Source organism: Accipiter gentilis, chromosome 1 (assembly GCF_929443795.1).
Source record: "Accipiter gentilis chromosome 1, bAccGen1.1, whole genome shotgun sequence".
NCBI classification, from domain to species: Eukaryota; Metazoa; Chordata; class Aves; order Accipitriformes; family Accipitridae; genus Astur; species Astur gentilis.
Window position 1 is genome coordinate 54,644,121 of NC_064880.1, and position 18,340 is coordinate 54,662,460.

The 18,340-nt window shown below is 39.3% G+C and overlaps 1 protein-coding gene across 4 annotated transcripts in view; it reads left to right on the forward strand.

Moving 5' to 3' along the window:
• Nucleotides 1–18,340, forward strand: part of GPD2 (glycerol-3-phosphate dehydrogenase 2) — a 120,161-nt gene that overhangs the window by 33,561 nt on the left and 68,260 nt on the right. For all 4 annotated transcript variants that reach the window (XM_049804608.1, XM_049804616.1, XM_049804587.1 and 1 more), the window contains 3 exons: nucleotides 11,187–11,351; nucleotides 12,096–12,240; nucleotides 17,118–17,311. In XM_049804608.1, the coding sequence (XP_049660565.1) occupies nucleotides 11,187–11,351; nucleotides 12,096–12,240; nucleotides 17,118–17,311 (504 nt within the window). The remainder of the gene's footprint in view (nucleotides 1–11,186; nucleotides 11,352–12,095; nucleotides 12,241–17,117; nucleotides 17,312–18,340) is intronic.

An 18,340-nucleotide genomic window follows, 5' to 3' on the forward strand; every position in this document is an offset into this window, starting at 1 on the left:
ATAGAAGACAAAAGGGAAAGGGAATTGGACTTAAAGTAGAGAAGGGGATGATAAGATTGAATTAAACTCCTTTTAGTTCTTTCAGAAGGATTAGTCATAAAATAGAACATTAAGTAATGGAAAAAAAAAAAAAGTCTTAAAGTAGGTCATATCTTTATCTTCTCTGTCCATCCCTTCTTTGTCTTCCCTAAATAATGAATAAATAATTTGGCCTTTTAAGAATGGAGTGTCTTAACTGATTCTATATGTGCAGTTAAATGTAGTTTTATCTTGTTTTCTTGCCTTTCTCTATTCTTGTCTCTGCCATACTTTCTTTGTATCTGTAGCTGTTAATAGCACCTACTAGCAATGTCTCACTGTTTGGCATGTTGGTCACCACCACCAAAGGGAAGAATTAAAAACATTCATTATGTAGGTTAATTTTTCATTTGGTAAAGCCACCTGTCCAGTTATGACTTTCCTCTGCAAAAGAACATTGCCACCAGTAAGCTCAGGAATGCTCTTTGTTTTGTGTTGTAATTGTTGATCAAACTAGTGGCATGTCAAATAATCCATTATTCATGAATATGTTGTGTTCTGAAATGTTGTGGTCTTCTTAATTACATTTTTTAAAATTGTTTATACAGGCAAAAAAAAAAGGTACGTTATAAATGTTGGAAGTACCAGCAATAGCAAATCACAGACTTTACCAGAGGCTATTCTTGCTCTGTCTCAGCATCAGGAAACTAAAGCATATGTTGGATGTTAGCCTGGGTGTACACAATGTGTCCTATTTATTCAAGGTTTTCTTTGAAGCCGCAACTTACAAGTTTGTTTCTTAGGGGTACATGTCAGACTTCATTTAGCATTTGTTGGTATTAGGATACTCCTGAATAGCAAAAAGGCAACATTTTGGGGAAAGAACGTGGCTGCTATCTGAGCAGTGATCTGTCAGTTCCACTTATGTAGCTCAAGGAAAACTGGAGAAGAGGCACTGTGGAGAAGCTGGGTTGAGATCTCAAGATCATAGGCAGAATTATTTTAAAGCACTTTAAATGGAAGAATTAATCTCCATTTAAATTATATATAGTTCATTATGTTAAGAACTAGGAAAAACATTAAAGCAGAGATCCAACTGGCCAGAATATTTCAATTTAAAGTGTTTAGAAATTAAAGTGGCGCAATTCTCTTTAAGATGCATTATTTTTCTATCTCTAGGTGCTTGCAGACTTTTTTTGTTAACATATTTTGCCTTGCAAGATGAGCCTTTAGGTGTGTAAGGAAAATCTGTGTTCTGGAATCAGTCATGAATTTAAGATTTTTAGGGCTTTCTTGACCCTGCTCTTTGAATTTACTGCTATTTTCTGAACACACGAATTAACATATACTACTCCTGTGACTGTTTTGCCACATCAAGGTATTTGATTGTTTAATGTCTTGTTCTACAAATTTCCAGTATACTTGCTGGGATGTAAGTAATTGTACTTTACTTTTTGCATTCTCAGTATTTTTGTCTATATTCTCTCCTGAAATATTTTAATATGGAGGTTATTTAAAGGTAGAAAAAGAAGCTTTGGCAGAGGATTTAGCTTTCCTTGTTTACAGCAAACCCCATGAGAAATCCTTCCCAGGCACACATGCACACACACAGACGCACATACACACAAAAATCAATGCAAAAGAGTAGGGCATTCATTAAGCTGTCAAAAATGGAATAAATGCTTTTTTTTTTATTTAGGCTCTTGTAGCTATTTTTCCTAGTATTTGAGTGTGTCCTGAATTATGAAATGTTACAGCTTTATAATTCATATTTGACAAATTAATATTTTGAGAATGTTGAGCTGTAATAGGGGTATTACCCTATTACAGATGCAGACAACTGTATGACTTTTTTTTCCTTCCCTGGATATAAAAACTCTTTGACAGTTTGTCACTAAAAAGACTTTCTATAGGTGAAATACATGGCTAACCATATTTCTTGGTATTTCAAAATTGAAGCTGGATGAATGAGAGAAGCCTTGCAGGCACACTAACTGTAGGTATAACCTGGAAAATACTATGCGTATTCTCCATATCCTGTTGCTTTCAAATACATTTTGTCCCATGTTCTGTATAATAGAGTTGTGTGTGAAATCCTGAAGAAAATCGGCAGCCTGCTACGAGAAGGCTTGTAAAGGTAATACTGGCTGCCTCTAGTGGAATGCATGTAAAATAAAATGCAGGTCTCTGGCTGGACCTATAGAAGCGATAGTATTTTTCGTTGTTGGCGTTAGTGTAAACACTAGTGGGGATCCGTTATAAACGGTGCTTCCCAATTCTCTGATAAAATCCATTGGGTCTCTGCTGGCTTGTAGTGCTGCTTAGCGCACGGTGGCTCGAGTCGTGCCGTGCTTTATCCGTCAGAGCTCTTTTATCGTTTTCAAAAGGGATAAAATCAATAGCCTAAAATGGCTTGCATCTTTAACCCAGTTTTGCCTCTGTCAAAGGGTGCAGCCACACAAGCATCCCTGCAGGAGCGGCCGTTTGCTTCTAACAAAAGGGACCGTGCATCCGCAGCACTCTTCTTCCTTTTTGCTGGAGGCGTCCTTCCCAAAAGCATGCAGATGATAACTGCATCTCCTGCTGTACCTGTAACAATTTAATTGTGTAAGTCAGCCCAGTCAAGCATCCCCAGCTCATGACTGGGAGACATGAAATTCATTGTCATTATTGTCCCTGTCATTTTGGATCATTATATCCTGCTGCAGAATTTTCCTCACTCCAGTGCTTTCTTACCTCCAGGAAGCAGGGATTATGGCTGAGGTTGGGGTGGGGGCAGGACTGTGAACTACATTTACCTCAGGGGAGCCACAGATTAAATTGGCTTTGCTCTCTGACTTGCTGGATTCGTCTGTTTGTACGCTGTGGGTTTAAGGTTGGAAATGATGAATATTCTAGTGAATTCTGTGCCTCTCTCTTTTCTTTTTTTAATGCTCGTATAAGCAAAGGATGGGTTTTGTGTCCCTTAAGAAGTGAACGGGGAGTAATTCTTCAGATCATGTTACCTAAAAGATTTAAGATTATTCCTGAGCAAAACGACATTATTTGCACATTGTGCCACAAACATCTGAGCGTTCCCCAGTGTGTCGTGGCTTTTAGGGGAAAGACTCCATCGAAGCATGTAACTCTGCTGTAATTTATATGTGTGCATTTTATGTGAACTTAATAATCGGTCATTAGTTAATATGTACACTGTTCCATATTGTAGGTTTGATTATATGTATGTTGAAGGAAAACAGATTATGGGACGCCTGTACATCTTGCTGCTCCTTCCCCCGCTCTGGTGGCTGTCCCTGTGTCGGTCAGCATACGGGGCCGGAGCAGCCCTGGTCCTCAGGAAGGGCTGGGAAGGTGCACGTTGCTCATCTTCCTCGCCACACTCCTCGTCCCCCGTGGGCAGAGTTCACCTTGCCCAGCACCTCCTGGCCTGTTTCTGTATCCATTCGCGCGGTGGGTTTCTCTAGGTTTGGGGGAGAATTACCTGTTAAAATGCTGCTGCTTGACTCCTCGGTCGGATGGGGTGGATCCATCCATCAGCGGCAGCCGTGCCTGCTCCCCTGCCTGCTCGCTGCCGGGCACCTCTTGGGACACAAGGTCCCCTCCAGCTGGCACCTGACTGCCCATCCCAGCCACTCGCAGCATGCCACAACCCCATCCTCGGGAGCAGCGCAGCCTCTCTCCAGCTCTGGCATGGTAGTCTGTCTGTCCTGTGACTTCTTGTTCCCTGGCTGGTCCCTCCAGCCCCGGCTGGTCTCTCCGCTGGGTCGCACAGCGGAGGTCAGCATCCCTCCTGCTGAACACAACATGCAATAGCTGACAAATTGATCACTGCTTCATTTAGGCTTAAAAAATAGCTACTGCCACGTGCAAAGCAAAGTTTGTCTAAAATTTAAGTTTGCCCCAAATTTAAGCTATTGGTGTGAGTGTTGGGAGTACTAGTCCGCTCTTATGCCGTGCGGGTACGCGATAAGCTGTATTGACATCATCACGTTTCTTTCTGGTGCGGTGGCACAGCCGCAGCAGACCTGCCGTGACAGTCGTTCATGGTGACATTTTAGCGCCGTTTCCATAAACTGACAGTGACAATGTTTAGTTTCATTTTAACACTGTGCTTTTACTTACACTGACGTTGCAATATGATTGTAGTGACAAGTTTGAAGGCTGATACAAAAGAAGTGGGAAACAACATAATTATAAAGCAGTAGCACAGAACAATAATTCCAAATTTTGTCTCTCGCTTGATGTGCCTGGATATTGTGGCTTATTTTTGTATTCTGATATCTTAGTTTCAATACAAGTTTTAGCTTCTGTACCATAACTTGGCAGTAGACCTGATTAGACAGACATTCTCAGGGTATTGTGATGTTTAAATTTTTTTTTTCATTACAAAAAAAGCTTTTATGGGCTTCCTGTCTCTTGCTTATATTATTCATTTGTTTATAAATCTGTATATAAGTTGGAATGTATTGTACTTTCATTTCCTAATCTTCATTGTTATCTCGTTTCTTTTTATCCATACGTGCAACTTGTTTGGTCTCCATTCCTTTAACCTTGCCTTATGAAAATAGTCTAGACTTTCTTAAGTTCCCTAAGCTTGTCTTGTAAAACAGTGGTTACGTTGCATCTTGGGTGGTCTCTGCAGTGCGCTCCCAAGCTGTGTGTGTTAAGGTTTGATAAATGTAGCTGTTATTGGTAAATGGCCATTGGTTCTTTCAGACCCTTGAGGAGAAGAACCTTAAAATCGGATGGTGATGGTTACTTCTTCACCTCTATCACTCAGAGGAATTGGGACATTTATTTCTTATGGTCTAAGCTAGTGCTAAATGGAGGAAGCAAGGAATGATTTAAAATTACTGCTACTGTTTTAAACTCGATGTGTCAAACCTGAGTTTGAATCTGTTAGAATAAATTTACCTGTGAGAAGGCCAAACTCAGGGCTTTCCTTTCCGTTAAAGCTCCTACAGAGTGAGGGCTGAAAATACCTACGTCTTAAGGTAGATCTTAAAGAACTAAAATTTGTGGGGTGTGTGGCTTTTTCCCAATGCAAAGTGCATATTTAGATGTGTATCATTCTTCCCACCTGGTTGGGCTGTATTTCAGCAGCACAGATAACACAGCGGAAAGCAGAATTCAAATTATACATGATTTGTGTGAGAAGTATTAACAGTCTGGTGTGATATTGCTGTGTTGTTATATGTGGGTGTGATGGAATTGATTTAACTGAGTCAGAACGCTCTTCCCTCTGAAGCAGTCCAAGAACAAATGCGTGCATGCTACGTATCCTAGAAAGTCTGTTAGTTTTCAGTGAATTTTTGACTTAAGTTTCAAGTGATTCAGAGAGCAAGAAATAGTTCAGCTCTGAGGGCATTTTTAATGACTTGTGACTCACGAGTCAAATTTGATGTTTACCTCTGAACTTATTCTACTTAGGTTTGGGGAAAAGAACTTGCTGAGTTCTTTCTCAGAGAAGTCTGGAACAATTTTGAGTCACTCCAGCTGATTCATAATGCCTAAACTTGGATATAACTGATTTCTGCATGTACAACAGATGTTGAGTTCCTGTTTTTAATGCTTGTAATAAAACTGTTCATGCAATTAAGCACTTATTTAAAAATTAGAGGATGTGGGCAGTCCTGGTAAGTTCGTTATGTATAGTGATATATAATTATCGCTTATCAGCCTTAAATTTGGTGAGATTTTGGTAAGGTTTGTATATACACAGCAAGAAAACTTTCATGCACATGAAATCAATTATTTGATTTCATGCATTGCTTTTCTTTACTATGTGTGTGCAGTTATCTAGTGCAAGGCCACTGTAAGAATATAAAATATAGGTGCAGAAATACACATTAAAATAACTTTTAGAATACCAGTGGTTTTAGGGAGAATGGGTGTCATTATTGTGGTGATCCAGTAATATCCCCATCTTGATGCTGGGTGATAGGTTTCTGGGTGGGTTCCAGATCCAAGGGACTGCCTCATGAGTTGCAGTTAAGCATTCTAGTCAAATAAGTGGAGCTCACTGGTATCAGTAAAGGAGTAACATACAGGCAAGAGATTAATTTGTAAGTATTTGTTTGCCTTTATCCCCTCAGCTTTTTAAAAGAAAACAAAAAAACCCCCTACTTATTTTTATGGCTGCATTATGTAGGGGTATGAAATTATGACCATACTGTGGACTTAGTTCTCTCATTCAAATAAATTTTTTAATGTATTTTTCCTTTCAAAAGAAGCCTGGTAGGTGGCTCTATGGAAAGATTTGCCCTCTTGAGAAAGTTCATTAAGACTGTCATATGTAGGCTTCTTGCATGGCTAATTTCCAACTCTCCATTAAACTTGACCTCCACAGCAATAACTAGATATGCCTAATCAGAAAAGACTGTGAATTGAGAAAAGGTGAGAAGGCTTTCATGTCTGTTGCAGGGACCAACCTGTTCTTTAAAGCAAGAAGTTTGCAAAACCACATATTACAGTTATGTTGCTGCAGTATGAGCTAAAGTGTATTTGGGGCAATCGCTGCAATCCTTGTGTGCATTGTCACATGACTAATTGTCATGCAGCAGGTATACTCAATAACGAAGTGTTAGTTCTTAGCATAAAAAGGTTAACATGAACAAAAGTTACCCTCTTAGGATTAAAAGAGCTTCCAGCTTCTTAAAAAAAAAAAAAAAAAAATGCAGTCACTGGCTATTGCATGCTGTTTATCTTCAATTGAATAGAGTTGCAGGGGAGAAAGCAGCAATTGGTATAAAAGTAATAGGTGTCAGAGTGTGACACAGGACAGAATATACTAGAACTACCAGAGTGCCTTATTAACACTGTGGTTTTCACACAACTCTACTGAATCAGTCACAAACAAATTTCTACAGTCTGTGGGCTTTGTTACCACTACTGGCTGTGGTTCAGCATTGATAAAAATAAAATTGAATGTACACTATGTGCACTCTGTGGGAGGATTCTTTTAGTGCCAACGGAAGCATTGTCTGTTCGTCTTTGAAGAAATACAACATTTGCTACTAAGGAATGAAAATAGAATTTTCCTAAATTACACAAAAAAAAAGAAATTATAAACCAAATGGCATCACTGTTGGTCTTAATGTGATGTAGGACACACTTACACAAAATGTCTTCATGCACTAAATGTCTTCAGCAATATGCCTTCTAAGAATAAGGGGTTTTTTTTAAGGAGGATTCAGTGTTAATGAAAACACTTAGGCCAGCATTTTATTAAAAGATAGGTTGACTACCCTTAGTAAAAATTTAAAGTATCCCTCCATTGTTACTATCGTACAAGCAGATGACAATAGTGAATAATGAGATGGATGATTCTTTCAGTTTTTCTTGCTAGAAATAACTTAAAGGATTTAAATGCCCTCTTATTTTTGAGTGGTATCATGGGAAGAGTTGCAAACAAAACTCAGCATGTTCCACCAGTTGGCTCTTGGACGCTTCTTCTAAAGGTGCTGATGTATGGCTGCCTTTCGCACCACTGTTGAGATGCATCCAGCTGACAGCTGACATGCATACAACAAACAAGTGCTCTCAAAACTAGCCCTTGAGCAACAGGACTGAAGCAGCAGTGACCTCTCCAGGGCAGGGTGTTTGTGAACATCTGTTGTTGGTGAATGTCATAATTGTAATTTCACTGTATTGCCTACAGGTTAGTTATGAGATCTTCAGGAGCCTAATCATTTATGGAAAAGGATGCCAAATTAATTGGGCTTAGCCATTCCATTGTTATAAAATAACCTTTTGTCTTACAACATTTGGAAAAAAAGCCCCATGGTATCACAGAGGGGTTACCTCTGGTGGCAAGGGGGAGTAGTTGTTTTCTTTGTTTTGCTTTGGAGCAGTGATGAACAATGGATGCAGAGGTATCTTAAGTAGGTTACCAGTAGCTTTTGGTTACCTTGCTATTTATCACACAACTATGCCTTGGGTTTCTGGGCATCTTCTGAACACCATAATACTGCTTGTGTCAAGAAAGCTTTACATGTCTGTTCTGGAGGAAGCTAAGCTTGGAGGTGCTTTTATCTTGGGTTTGGAGGATCTCTGAATCTTACCTGGGGAGAATGGCATTTAACTGAAGTCAAAAAGGCTGAGATGCAGAATTTTTGCTTTGCTTCATCCTTCTGTTTCTCTCTAGAGTGGTAAGGATCATCCAAGTACCAGGACACATACCAATCTCTTAGAAATAAACATTCCTGATTCCAAACTAGCACACAAGTAAACAGCTAGTTTTACTTTAATCAGCATAAAATATGCTTTGTCAACTGTTGAATGGTGCTGTAGTAAGAACTGATCTGGCTATGGTACCTTTATAATGGGGGGTGTATATGGAGGAAGAGCAACCACTTCTTCAGACATCAAGAAAAAGATAATTGCATATAAAGTGCAGGATTTTAATGTAATTGTCTGTGGGAAAATGTGCATATGTAAGGTGGAGGGCTTAAAAAAAAAAAAAAAAAGGCGCTGTTCCCAAGTATGAAAACTATTGTAGTGTGACCGCATCTCTACCAAACTGTTTTGGTATTATTCTCCATAGATGATAAATTTCTGAGCTGCTAAGTCACTCTTCATTTCTTTCAAATCTAGACCTCTACAGATCTCTGCTGTTTATACTATGAAATACTCTAGGACTCCGCACGGTAGATCACATCAATCTGAAGCCAGTGGGTTTTTTCTACATAAGTAGTTAATCAGGAACTGGTTATTTCCCAGTCTTCTTCCTGCAAAAACGTTATAAAGGCACTCAGAGTTCCTTCTGGACAGCTGAGAATTGAGTAATAGCAAGGGGTTTCTCGCATCAGAATAACGATGAGGGCAAAATGGATGAGAGTTTCAGAGAAAGCATGAAAATGTTATCATGAATGCAGTGGTCCAAATCCTGAAATGCACCGAGGATATCCTTAGCTTGCTTTGACGTTACGAGCATTAGGAGTTTCAACAAAATGCTGAGCAGATCTCAGATTTGGGGCTTAATAAACAATTGTTACTTAGATGTTTGTTCTTTTTAGAAATTACACCTGTTTCCACATTATTTATTCTGCTGATTGGCTTCTCTGGATTGCTTTTGGTCTGGACAAATAAGTCACGAAACTGACGAGGCAAGCTTGCAAAATTCAAACAGTAAGACTTCCCATAGACCAAAGCTAATATTGGCTAAGACTGTAAATTGTGCTGCTTTTGTGTGATGAATCCACACCCTGTGTTAGCCAGAGAAGACCAGTTTGTATCGGGTACCACCTTATGCACTGATGGCAAGAACAAATTGATGGAGGATCAATTAATAACTGAGAAAGCCCTCTTAGCCCTGGGGTCCTTCTACAATAAATGAAAAAATCCTATTGCACGGAAGTGGGCACTGCAGGGTTTCATTTGTATGTAGACGGCACTTGTTTGAGGGCAGTATTTCTGGTTTGTGCTGGGTTTCTTGCCCTGTAAAGCCAAGACTTGAAGTATCCCGTGGATCAGGCAGTCCCCCAAATCAAGCACCACAATAAAGAGGGTTGTCTCCAGAGCACTGCACTTCTGAAAGCCTTCGACTTTGGGCTAGGGGAGCACTTCCTGCATTACTTTGGAATATGTGCTTTACATAGAAGCAGCTACTGTAACGTAGCTTGTTGCTGTTGTCTTTTTGCCTAGTGCTCCCTCTATATACAAGATGTACGTTTCCTCAACCCTGTGTTAAAATGTTAAGATTTGAGGTAAATCTCATAAGGTAATTTTATCCATTCCCTGATACTACGGCAGCATAAATGTTGATGCATTTATTTAACGATTTGCCTGCCACTTCTGACAGATGGTTGTTTAGTCTTATGCATCTTGTGTGATGGAGCATCCCCAACTTTTCCTGACATCTTGCTCAGTTGTTTTGCTGTTCTTTTTTGCAGTTTATTCTGGGCATTGTTTGCTTGGTTGAATTGGAGTTACTGTTTGTTTCTTCATCGGTGCTTTATCATGTTACTGTTTCTGTACGCTTCGCATAACTTTTTTTTCTTGTAGTTGAAGACTGATTGCACTGTATCATCTCGTCTGTGTTAGAATGAGAAATTTGGGGAGGGGAGGAGGTGCCTTTGAGGCCATTGATCCCATCTTTATAACTTTGCCCTTTTAGCTACGAACAGATTATTTGCGCAGTGGTTCGAGATTGCACAGGCAGAATCCAAAGGACCAAACTTTACATAAACCATTTATACTAAACGTTGGGAATGCTGGCAACATAAATCAACAACAATATCTATTACAAATTTATCACTTTATCAGTATTATCTTTGATAGAAGTGGTCCAAAGTGTGGGGAAGTGAACCGTACCTCAGGAAGTTTAGCCCTCTCGTGAATTAATTATTCAGGACACACAGAGCCTGGCCCCTTCAATGTATAGTAATTCTTTCTAGCTAGCGTCCAGGACTTTAACTTCGGTGGCAATAACAAATAGGAAAAGTCTCAGGTGAAGCCAGTATTTCAAAGTAATTAATCATCTTCCCCTCGTGGTCCCTCCGCCTCTCTCTTGGTTTTCTTTAACGAGGGAATTTCAGTAATAAATCTTTAATGATATATGTTAAGAATCCTTCATTAATTCTTGTCTGCTTATTTCTCTTTTTGTGATGCTTTTATGTTGTATGTTGGGAAGTTAAAATGCATATACAAGAAAAAACAGTTATAGAAAGCTGATAATTTGGCACAGTCTCTGAAAGGTTGTTTCTCGGATGTTGAATGTTGTGTGATGCACTTGCTAGTAGGAGTTGTTGATTAATACTGGTTGAACTGTCAAACGAATACTTAGATACAGTTACAGAATTACAGCGCGATTGCACAGGGAAAGGTAAAGAAAAAAGTGATTTGTCCTCTCCCAAATCGGAGTTGAATGAGCACTAATCCCCAGTTCCATAGTATGCAAAGGCTGTGTCATGTTGTATAGTCTCGGGTGCTAGAGGGGCCCGCGTGGGGAGCGCAGTGAGGCGTGCTGCTGCCGATACAGCAGTCGGATGCTCTGGCGCAGCAGAGGGGATGTATCTTTAAATAATTCTCGCTAGACGCGAGCAGCCATCACGCCTATTCAATGTGACAGGGACAGATGTGACAGATCGGTTCTGACACACTTCCATACCACAAGTCTGTGGCTGGAGGTGACTGGTGTCCTTCCTCCGGTCCCGTCCCCGCTGCAGGACAGCACAACGACGCACGGATGAACCTCGCCATCGCCCTCACTGCTGCCAGGTACGGCGCTGCCACCGCCAATTACGCTGAAGTGCTGCGTTTGCTCAAGACGACAGACCCGGCCAGCGGGAAGGAACGCGTGTGCGGGGTGCGCTGCAGGGACGTCTTAACAGGTGTGTGCCATCGCAGCGGGACCCAAAGGCAGCCTCCTGCCCACCTTCGCCGGCCGGCCGAGCGGTCCGCGTTGGTCTGCAGCACCCTGCTCGGTGGGTGAAATCAATGGCTTTCTGCAGTGGGCTTTGCCATGCAGCAGTTGAACGGAAAGCACAGCCCTTTAGGAGAGCATACTCTCTTCTTTAAAGAAAGACAGAAATAACGAAACGAGGGAGGAGCGGGGAACAATGCTGTTTGTAAATATCAGTGAACCGACAAAGGAGCCATCTTCCCAGAGTGCAGTGGCATACCATTAGTGTCAATCATCTTTAACTTCTGTCAGATTTTTCACTCAAATCCGAGTGTTTTGGCAGGGTAGACTAAGCTTTACATCCAAACCCTTCTGTCAAGCAGAGATGATATTGTAAAATGCTATGTGCTGTACAGTAATAATCCCATTTACCAAGTCTACGGGTTGAGACTGAAATCTCTCTTGTTTGAGTGGCAGATTTCAGCTGAACTTCTTCTACCTAGTCATCCTTCTGCCTTTCCAGATAAGATGGAATTTCCGTGTAAAACATTTGCTTTCAAATCTGGTGTTACGTGAAAACTTTGTTAATTTTTAAAAACCATTCCAGCTGTTCTGTTCAGACAAGCACGATATACTTTACAGTAGGTTAAGTTCATAGATAGATTAATAATAGAGAGTGTCAGTGAGCAGGAAAACAAATGGTGTATGTGATTGATACTGTTTTCTTTCACAGGGCAGGAATTTGATGTCAAAGCCAAATGTGTTATCAATGCTACGGGACCTTTCACAGACTCTGTGCGCAAAATGGATGATCAGGAAGTACCAAACATCTGTCAGCCAAGTGCAGGCGTGCATATTGTGATGCCTGGTTATTACAGGTAACGATATTCAAAGCCTAAACCATTTGTAACAATCTCTGCTGGTGTCTGTAATAAATAAGCTTGCAGAGACATATTTGTGGGTTTTACAGCAGTTTTGAATGCACAATTTGATTTTTATTTGGGGTTTGGTTTTTTTAAAGAGAGTTCTGGCACTGTGCCAATTAGAAGAACAATTTCATATATTCAGAAATGACCGAAGTCTTGTATTTCTTAGTTAAAACTCACAAAGGCAGAACTCCTGAAGCAGAAGGGCATTTAGGCACAGCATCTACAACAGACTTGTGAAGGCACCTTTTTTAATGATGAGTTTGAGTTGAGTGTACTGACTGCTTGTTCACCCCCCTTAAGAAAACAAGAAGCATATAAAACCTTCCAGAGACGTTGCCACCTTCATACAAAAACTCTTGTCCTATTAAATATGAAACTCTGTGCAACGATACTCTGCCACTGTACTCTGCCGCGTTACGACTCCACTCATAGTAAATACGAATGCAGCATGTAGGCAATATCATAAGTAGTTCAAAATAACACGATTAAATTCTGACGCTGCTGTGGACACAAGTCCACCCACCCGTGGTTGTTTTGGTGGAAAGGACTTGCCTCCCTCTGCTGACCTTGTTACAGAAGAGGTTCCCGTGGCGCTCTGTGAGCGCGCTCTCTGTAGACTCCTGCTTCTTTCCTTATTTGCTGTGCAAAACCAAATCCCCTTCTACCAAGTAAGCCTTGTCAGTTGAAACTCAAATATTACCTTTTGTTTCTGAAGTCATTAGCATCCTAATGGAAATTCACATTTATAGACTTATCCCAATTCTGTTGATACAGTGCACTTACAATAATGCCTTCCATATCATCATTGCACTCCTCTGTGAATATAAATTTAGACTTCCAGTGCACAACATGTTGTTTTTGCTGGAGCTGTCCCAATAGGACATGACCATAGACTGTAAAATTGAGGCATTTTTGGCCTAGTGTAAAATCACTCTTGCATTCTGTTCATTTTTGGTGTCTTTCCACGTGAAAAATGGGAAAATGACCTGATAGCTGCTTTAAAGCACTAGCAATGTGGAGAAATGGGTTGTAATCCTAGTTTCCTCATATACTATGAGAAGAACATGTGTGATTGACTTTATGGCCCTACAGCAAAAACATGTAAAGTTTTAAAACTTTGACTAGCTTTGTAAATTCAAAATAGAAGATGGCTTGATATGCATGAGGGCTCTAATTTATTTATTCTGCAATAACCTAATAATTTTAATTGGAAATGTAGAGAATTCTTGTTCTCCTTGTTCCCCTGTGTATGTCAGCATGTGGGCATTACTTTTCTTGTAAAATAGTATCTACCCACACACTGCCTCCGCAGTACAGCTGATTAGATAAAACTGTACTGAATTTCCTTGAAGTGGGATAGCTTAAACCAAGGAACTGTCTGCTAAATAGGAAGTACTCATGATATTTAATCTTTAGTTGTATGAGGTCTTCTCCTGGTGCCAAGGAATACGCCTCAACAAATGAAGATTGTCATTTCACTGTGTCCACTTGCCTTGTGGTAAATGCTTTATAGAATTTTGGTCCGTACTCACACAAATGAAAATTTTTTAACAGGTAGAGGTTTTTAGCTATAAACATAGTTAAGATTTTGTAAAACTAATGTTAACCTAATGCATTCATTTCCCATGGGTTTCTTACTCATTTATGTTCTTCATTAATAGTCCCAGTATTCCTCCTCTCATTAATTCTATTTTTAGTATACACATATCTATTCTAGTAGCTGCAGTAAGTCTCTTTCACTCCCTATTGTTTAAGTATATTATCTGCTAAAATGAGAGAGGGTTTTGGCTACTTTCAGGCTTCCTGCCTGAAATGTGTGTATGAATGCAATACCTTTTTCCCCTCCCTTCTGACAAATTTCAGATGTTTTCCGTTTTAATTGAATTCTCCTATCTGCTCTGCATTCCAGATTCCAGGTAAACTTGTCTGTTAAACCTTAGTTCTACTCTACAGAAAGTCACCTATTTGTTCTTTAACTGCGTTTGTGATGCTTTGATCAAATGCTTCTTCAACTAGAGATCTTCCATGTATCTGTTCTGCTCTGTAAATTGCCATAGTTAATGTCCAGGAATGAACCACTTCCTGACTCCAAGCTCAAGAGTTCTGATCTGTCCTTCAGTTAAATTATCTTGTCTAGTTCAGTAGTCTATAGCTTCTTACATTCTATGTGTACTTTAGTCATCTGTTCTCAAGGTTCTTTCCAGATTTGTTGTACATTCAACATACGTTGTCCAATTTAACTGCACTGCTTTTTGGAAAAGGAAGCCTTTTAAAAAGTAGACGTGCTCCCAACACATTCAGTTGTTTCAAGTCAACTCTTAAATATCATACTATTGCTTTACCATTAGGCCATGTATCTTGATGTTTGTTTTGCTGACAAAGAGTCACTTCAGATTCATCTGTATTATGCTCCAAGACCTTTTGCCACTATATTTCTATGTAAAGGCATTGCTTTATACTTCATATTAGAGTTTACAGTTCTGAACTTACCCATTTTATTAGTCTTTAAAGATTACTAGAGAAATCTTACAATGGCTGATATTGCTGTAGCTCATACCACATTCTCGCATCCATTCTGTAATCGAAAGAATTTGTGTCTTATAAAAGCATGTTGTTTCAGAAGTATTCCTGGCGTGCAGCAGCATGATTCCAGAGGTGTTCCAGAACAGCCAATATTTGGGTGTTAAGATGCTTCTTTTTGGTGGGAAACACCTTATTTTACATTTGTTTTGGTGACTTTTCAGTTATGTATATAAGATGGAACAAACATAGCAATAGGAGATTGAGAGAGAGCTTCCCAGGATAGCTGGTAGTCATTAATTCAGTAAATTAATTGGCATCCTTTCTCATCATTTGCTGGATAATCTAATTGAAAACGCTTCAGTCCATAGGTGTTGTGGTGAAACTTAGGTTTAAGTCTTTACTTTTTTCTCTTCCTTATTTTTAACAGTTTTTACAAAATCACATTTTAAAAAAATTCATACTTTTGAGAAAATGTCTGAAGTTTTCTGAATATTCTGCTACTGTATATTAAATCTCTAGTTTCCTGTCTCTAAATCAATAGCTTTTTCATTTTAAAAAGTAATAATTTGTCTGACGTGATTTACCTTTCACAAATCTGTGTTGACTTCCCCTATTAAATTGTACTTCTGCAACTGTATGCTTAAGCTGTCTATAAATATCATCTAAAAAAATGTTCTAATATACATGCCATATATGAAATTTTCAGTTTCTCTTCTAGCCTTTCCAGATATTGAAAACTTACGTTCAGTAATCACTTTAGACTTCCTAAAAATGAAATATTCAGTGATTCAGCTTGCAGCTCTCTTGAATAGATAATTCATATCCAAGCAGGTCTTTGTCTAGCTTCAGCTTATTGTGTTAGTAGTTACTTAAGTCCACTGAATTATTCCCCGCTGATGGTTCTTATTACCACCTAAATATATACATCCTATCCTCCTTCCATATACTTTCTATATCCTCCTTGAATTATCAGGAATAGGTGCAAAACCTGAAGACTGCTAAACTGACTGCAGATGTTTTTACAAGGACTTCTGGCACCTGAAATGAAAGTCAGAGTCTTTCCTTTAAATAAAAAAAAATTAAAAAAGGGCCAGCTTAAATGTTTTCCTATATAAAAGCTGTTTACCTTGAAGTGTTTATAGAAGCCTTTTGTTTTCTGCAATATAAGCGGAGCTAGTTAATAAGTCACAAGGATAACTGTGTTTGTACCTGTGGATTTTTTTTTTTTAACATTATACCAGAAAACACTGGCACATAAATTAAAATTTCCTGTATGAAGAACTACTGTTTTTCTTCATTTTACTGAATCATTCTGTTTGTAGCACTGGCATAAATAAATGAAAAATCTCTGAATAGTAGCATCCAGTTAGTGTCTCTTTTGCCGCCTTTTCCTCAAAACACGGTTCCCCATTCAGGAACGCAAGAGCTGGGAGCATTCGGAGTATACTTCTCGGTCCAAATCCCTTGGGAGTCTGTGGGTGTTCACTCCTGTTAAAGTGGCAGGTGGTTAACAAACCCAGGCTGTAGTATGACTGGAAGTTTACTGTTTAAATGTACTCATAATGCTTATGATTTCAGTGTTGCTCTTCTCTTGTTTTCTGTACTTGTTCTTTCTGTTGCTAACCCTCGCCCCCTCCCACCCCACCTTTATTGCGAATGCAGGTTGTAGAAGTCATTGGGATTTTGCGTGTCTTTACTTTTTGTCCTCCGTTCAGGGCGCAGATAATTGATAACTTGGGTTAATAACATTTCATCTTTAATTTTTCTTGTTATATACTTAGACAGATCAGGGTTCTGTTCTTATTTCTTCCATTTTAACGTGCATTCTGTTTCAGCCTTCCCTTTCCTTTGTGGCATAATATAAATGATTGTCAATTTTTTGATTAAAACCAGTTGTTCATTCCATAATGAGTTTCAAGTAATTGCTGTTTTAGAATTTCCACATGTTTGTATTTGAAATTCCAATGAGCAAGATTTTTCCAGAGTGAATGGAGATGTGAGATGCGAAGGCCCTGATTGCTCGATTTAAGGTTGTGGTCTGCTAACTTACTTAGGAAATCAAATTCTAGTGATATCTGAGCATCACATTCAAGGGCCTTATTTATCAAAACTTCTGGGAGTACCATTTAAAGTCAGGTCATGGCCACATGTGAAATCTCTGACTTTTTTTTTTTTTTTTTTTAATCATTTGACCTAGGAGCAAAAATAATGTTCTAATACTTTATCTGGGGTACAAGGTGTGCAAGAACAGAATCCCTGGTGGTGCCTGACCTGTTTTGAACCATGTCCCTTCTTTATTTCAGCCCTGACAATATGGGTTTGCTTGACCCAGCCACCAGCGATGGTAGAGTGATTTTCTTCCTGCCATGGGAGAAGATGACTATTGCAGGGACCACAGACAGCCCGACTGATGTTACTTCCCATCCGATACCAACAGAAGAAGATATAAACTTCATTTTGAATGAAGTGCGCAACTACCTTAGTGTTGATGTTGAAGGTAAACCTTTGTCAGCTCTCTTTTTCCCCTGCGAAGGTACTGATAAGTCTGTGACATTTCAGTTTGAGTAAATGCTGTCTGTCTGAAGTTTTATTGTGACTCTGATAACTATGGTTCTTGTGCATCTGGGTGTTTCTAAAACTAGTGGGACATAAGTGTCATCGTGATCTCTGTTTCAGAGCTATAAAATGATGCTTTTCCAGATATACCTGCACTACTTGGACTATTTAAATGGAAACCAGTTGGTATCTGCATGTTCAGATTTCACATACCTTTCATCTAACTGGTGCTAGCTGTCCAGCTGCACAGCCAAGACTTTCTGGTCTCTTTGGGTGGCAGATGCAAGGTTTTGCAGAACTGGGACAGTTTGGTCATAGATCAGCACAAGTACATCAAATAATTCACCTGTTTTTCTTGAAGGAAAAGTTGTTCTGACTTTTCCCTTGTCTTTGTTTTTATTTCCATTTTTCTAGGCACTTTATTCTTAGAATTTACTTTTCTTGATATGGTAAATATCTAATAGTGTCAGTTTTCAGTGCGAGAGGAGAGTATAATGGGCAAAAAAGAGAATTTATAAAAATTCCTTGGTGACAGTTCCTTTCAGTAGCTGGGCTGAGAACACATTTGTTAGAAGGTGCTGGCCTGCTTTGACTCAGTGCTGGTTTAAAGGAGAGAGGCTTTTTTCCTTCATAGTGACTTTTAAAAAAAAATTATTCTATGAAAGCATTTGTACTTCTGTATTTCCTTTGTAGTAGCAGCATTAAAATAAATCTGAAAAGCACTCTGTCAGGAGCCTTGCAACATCCTTAGATTTAGGAAAACTTGCTGTCTGATGATTGGAAATGCTAGATTACTTGTTTCCTGAAGTGGATAATTGATGGCTCTGTATTATATAAAGTTCAGGAAAAGTCTTCAGAAAATGTACCTTTAAGTTTCCTGAGCAGAAGTTGATATAAATAAGTGCAGTAGGCCTGTCTGGTAGCTACCTGTCTGGTAGCTGGTGGAGTTAAGAAGGTGAATAAGACAAAG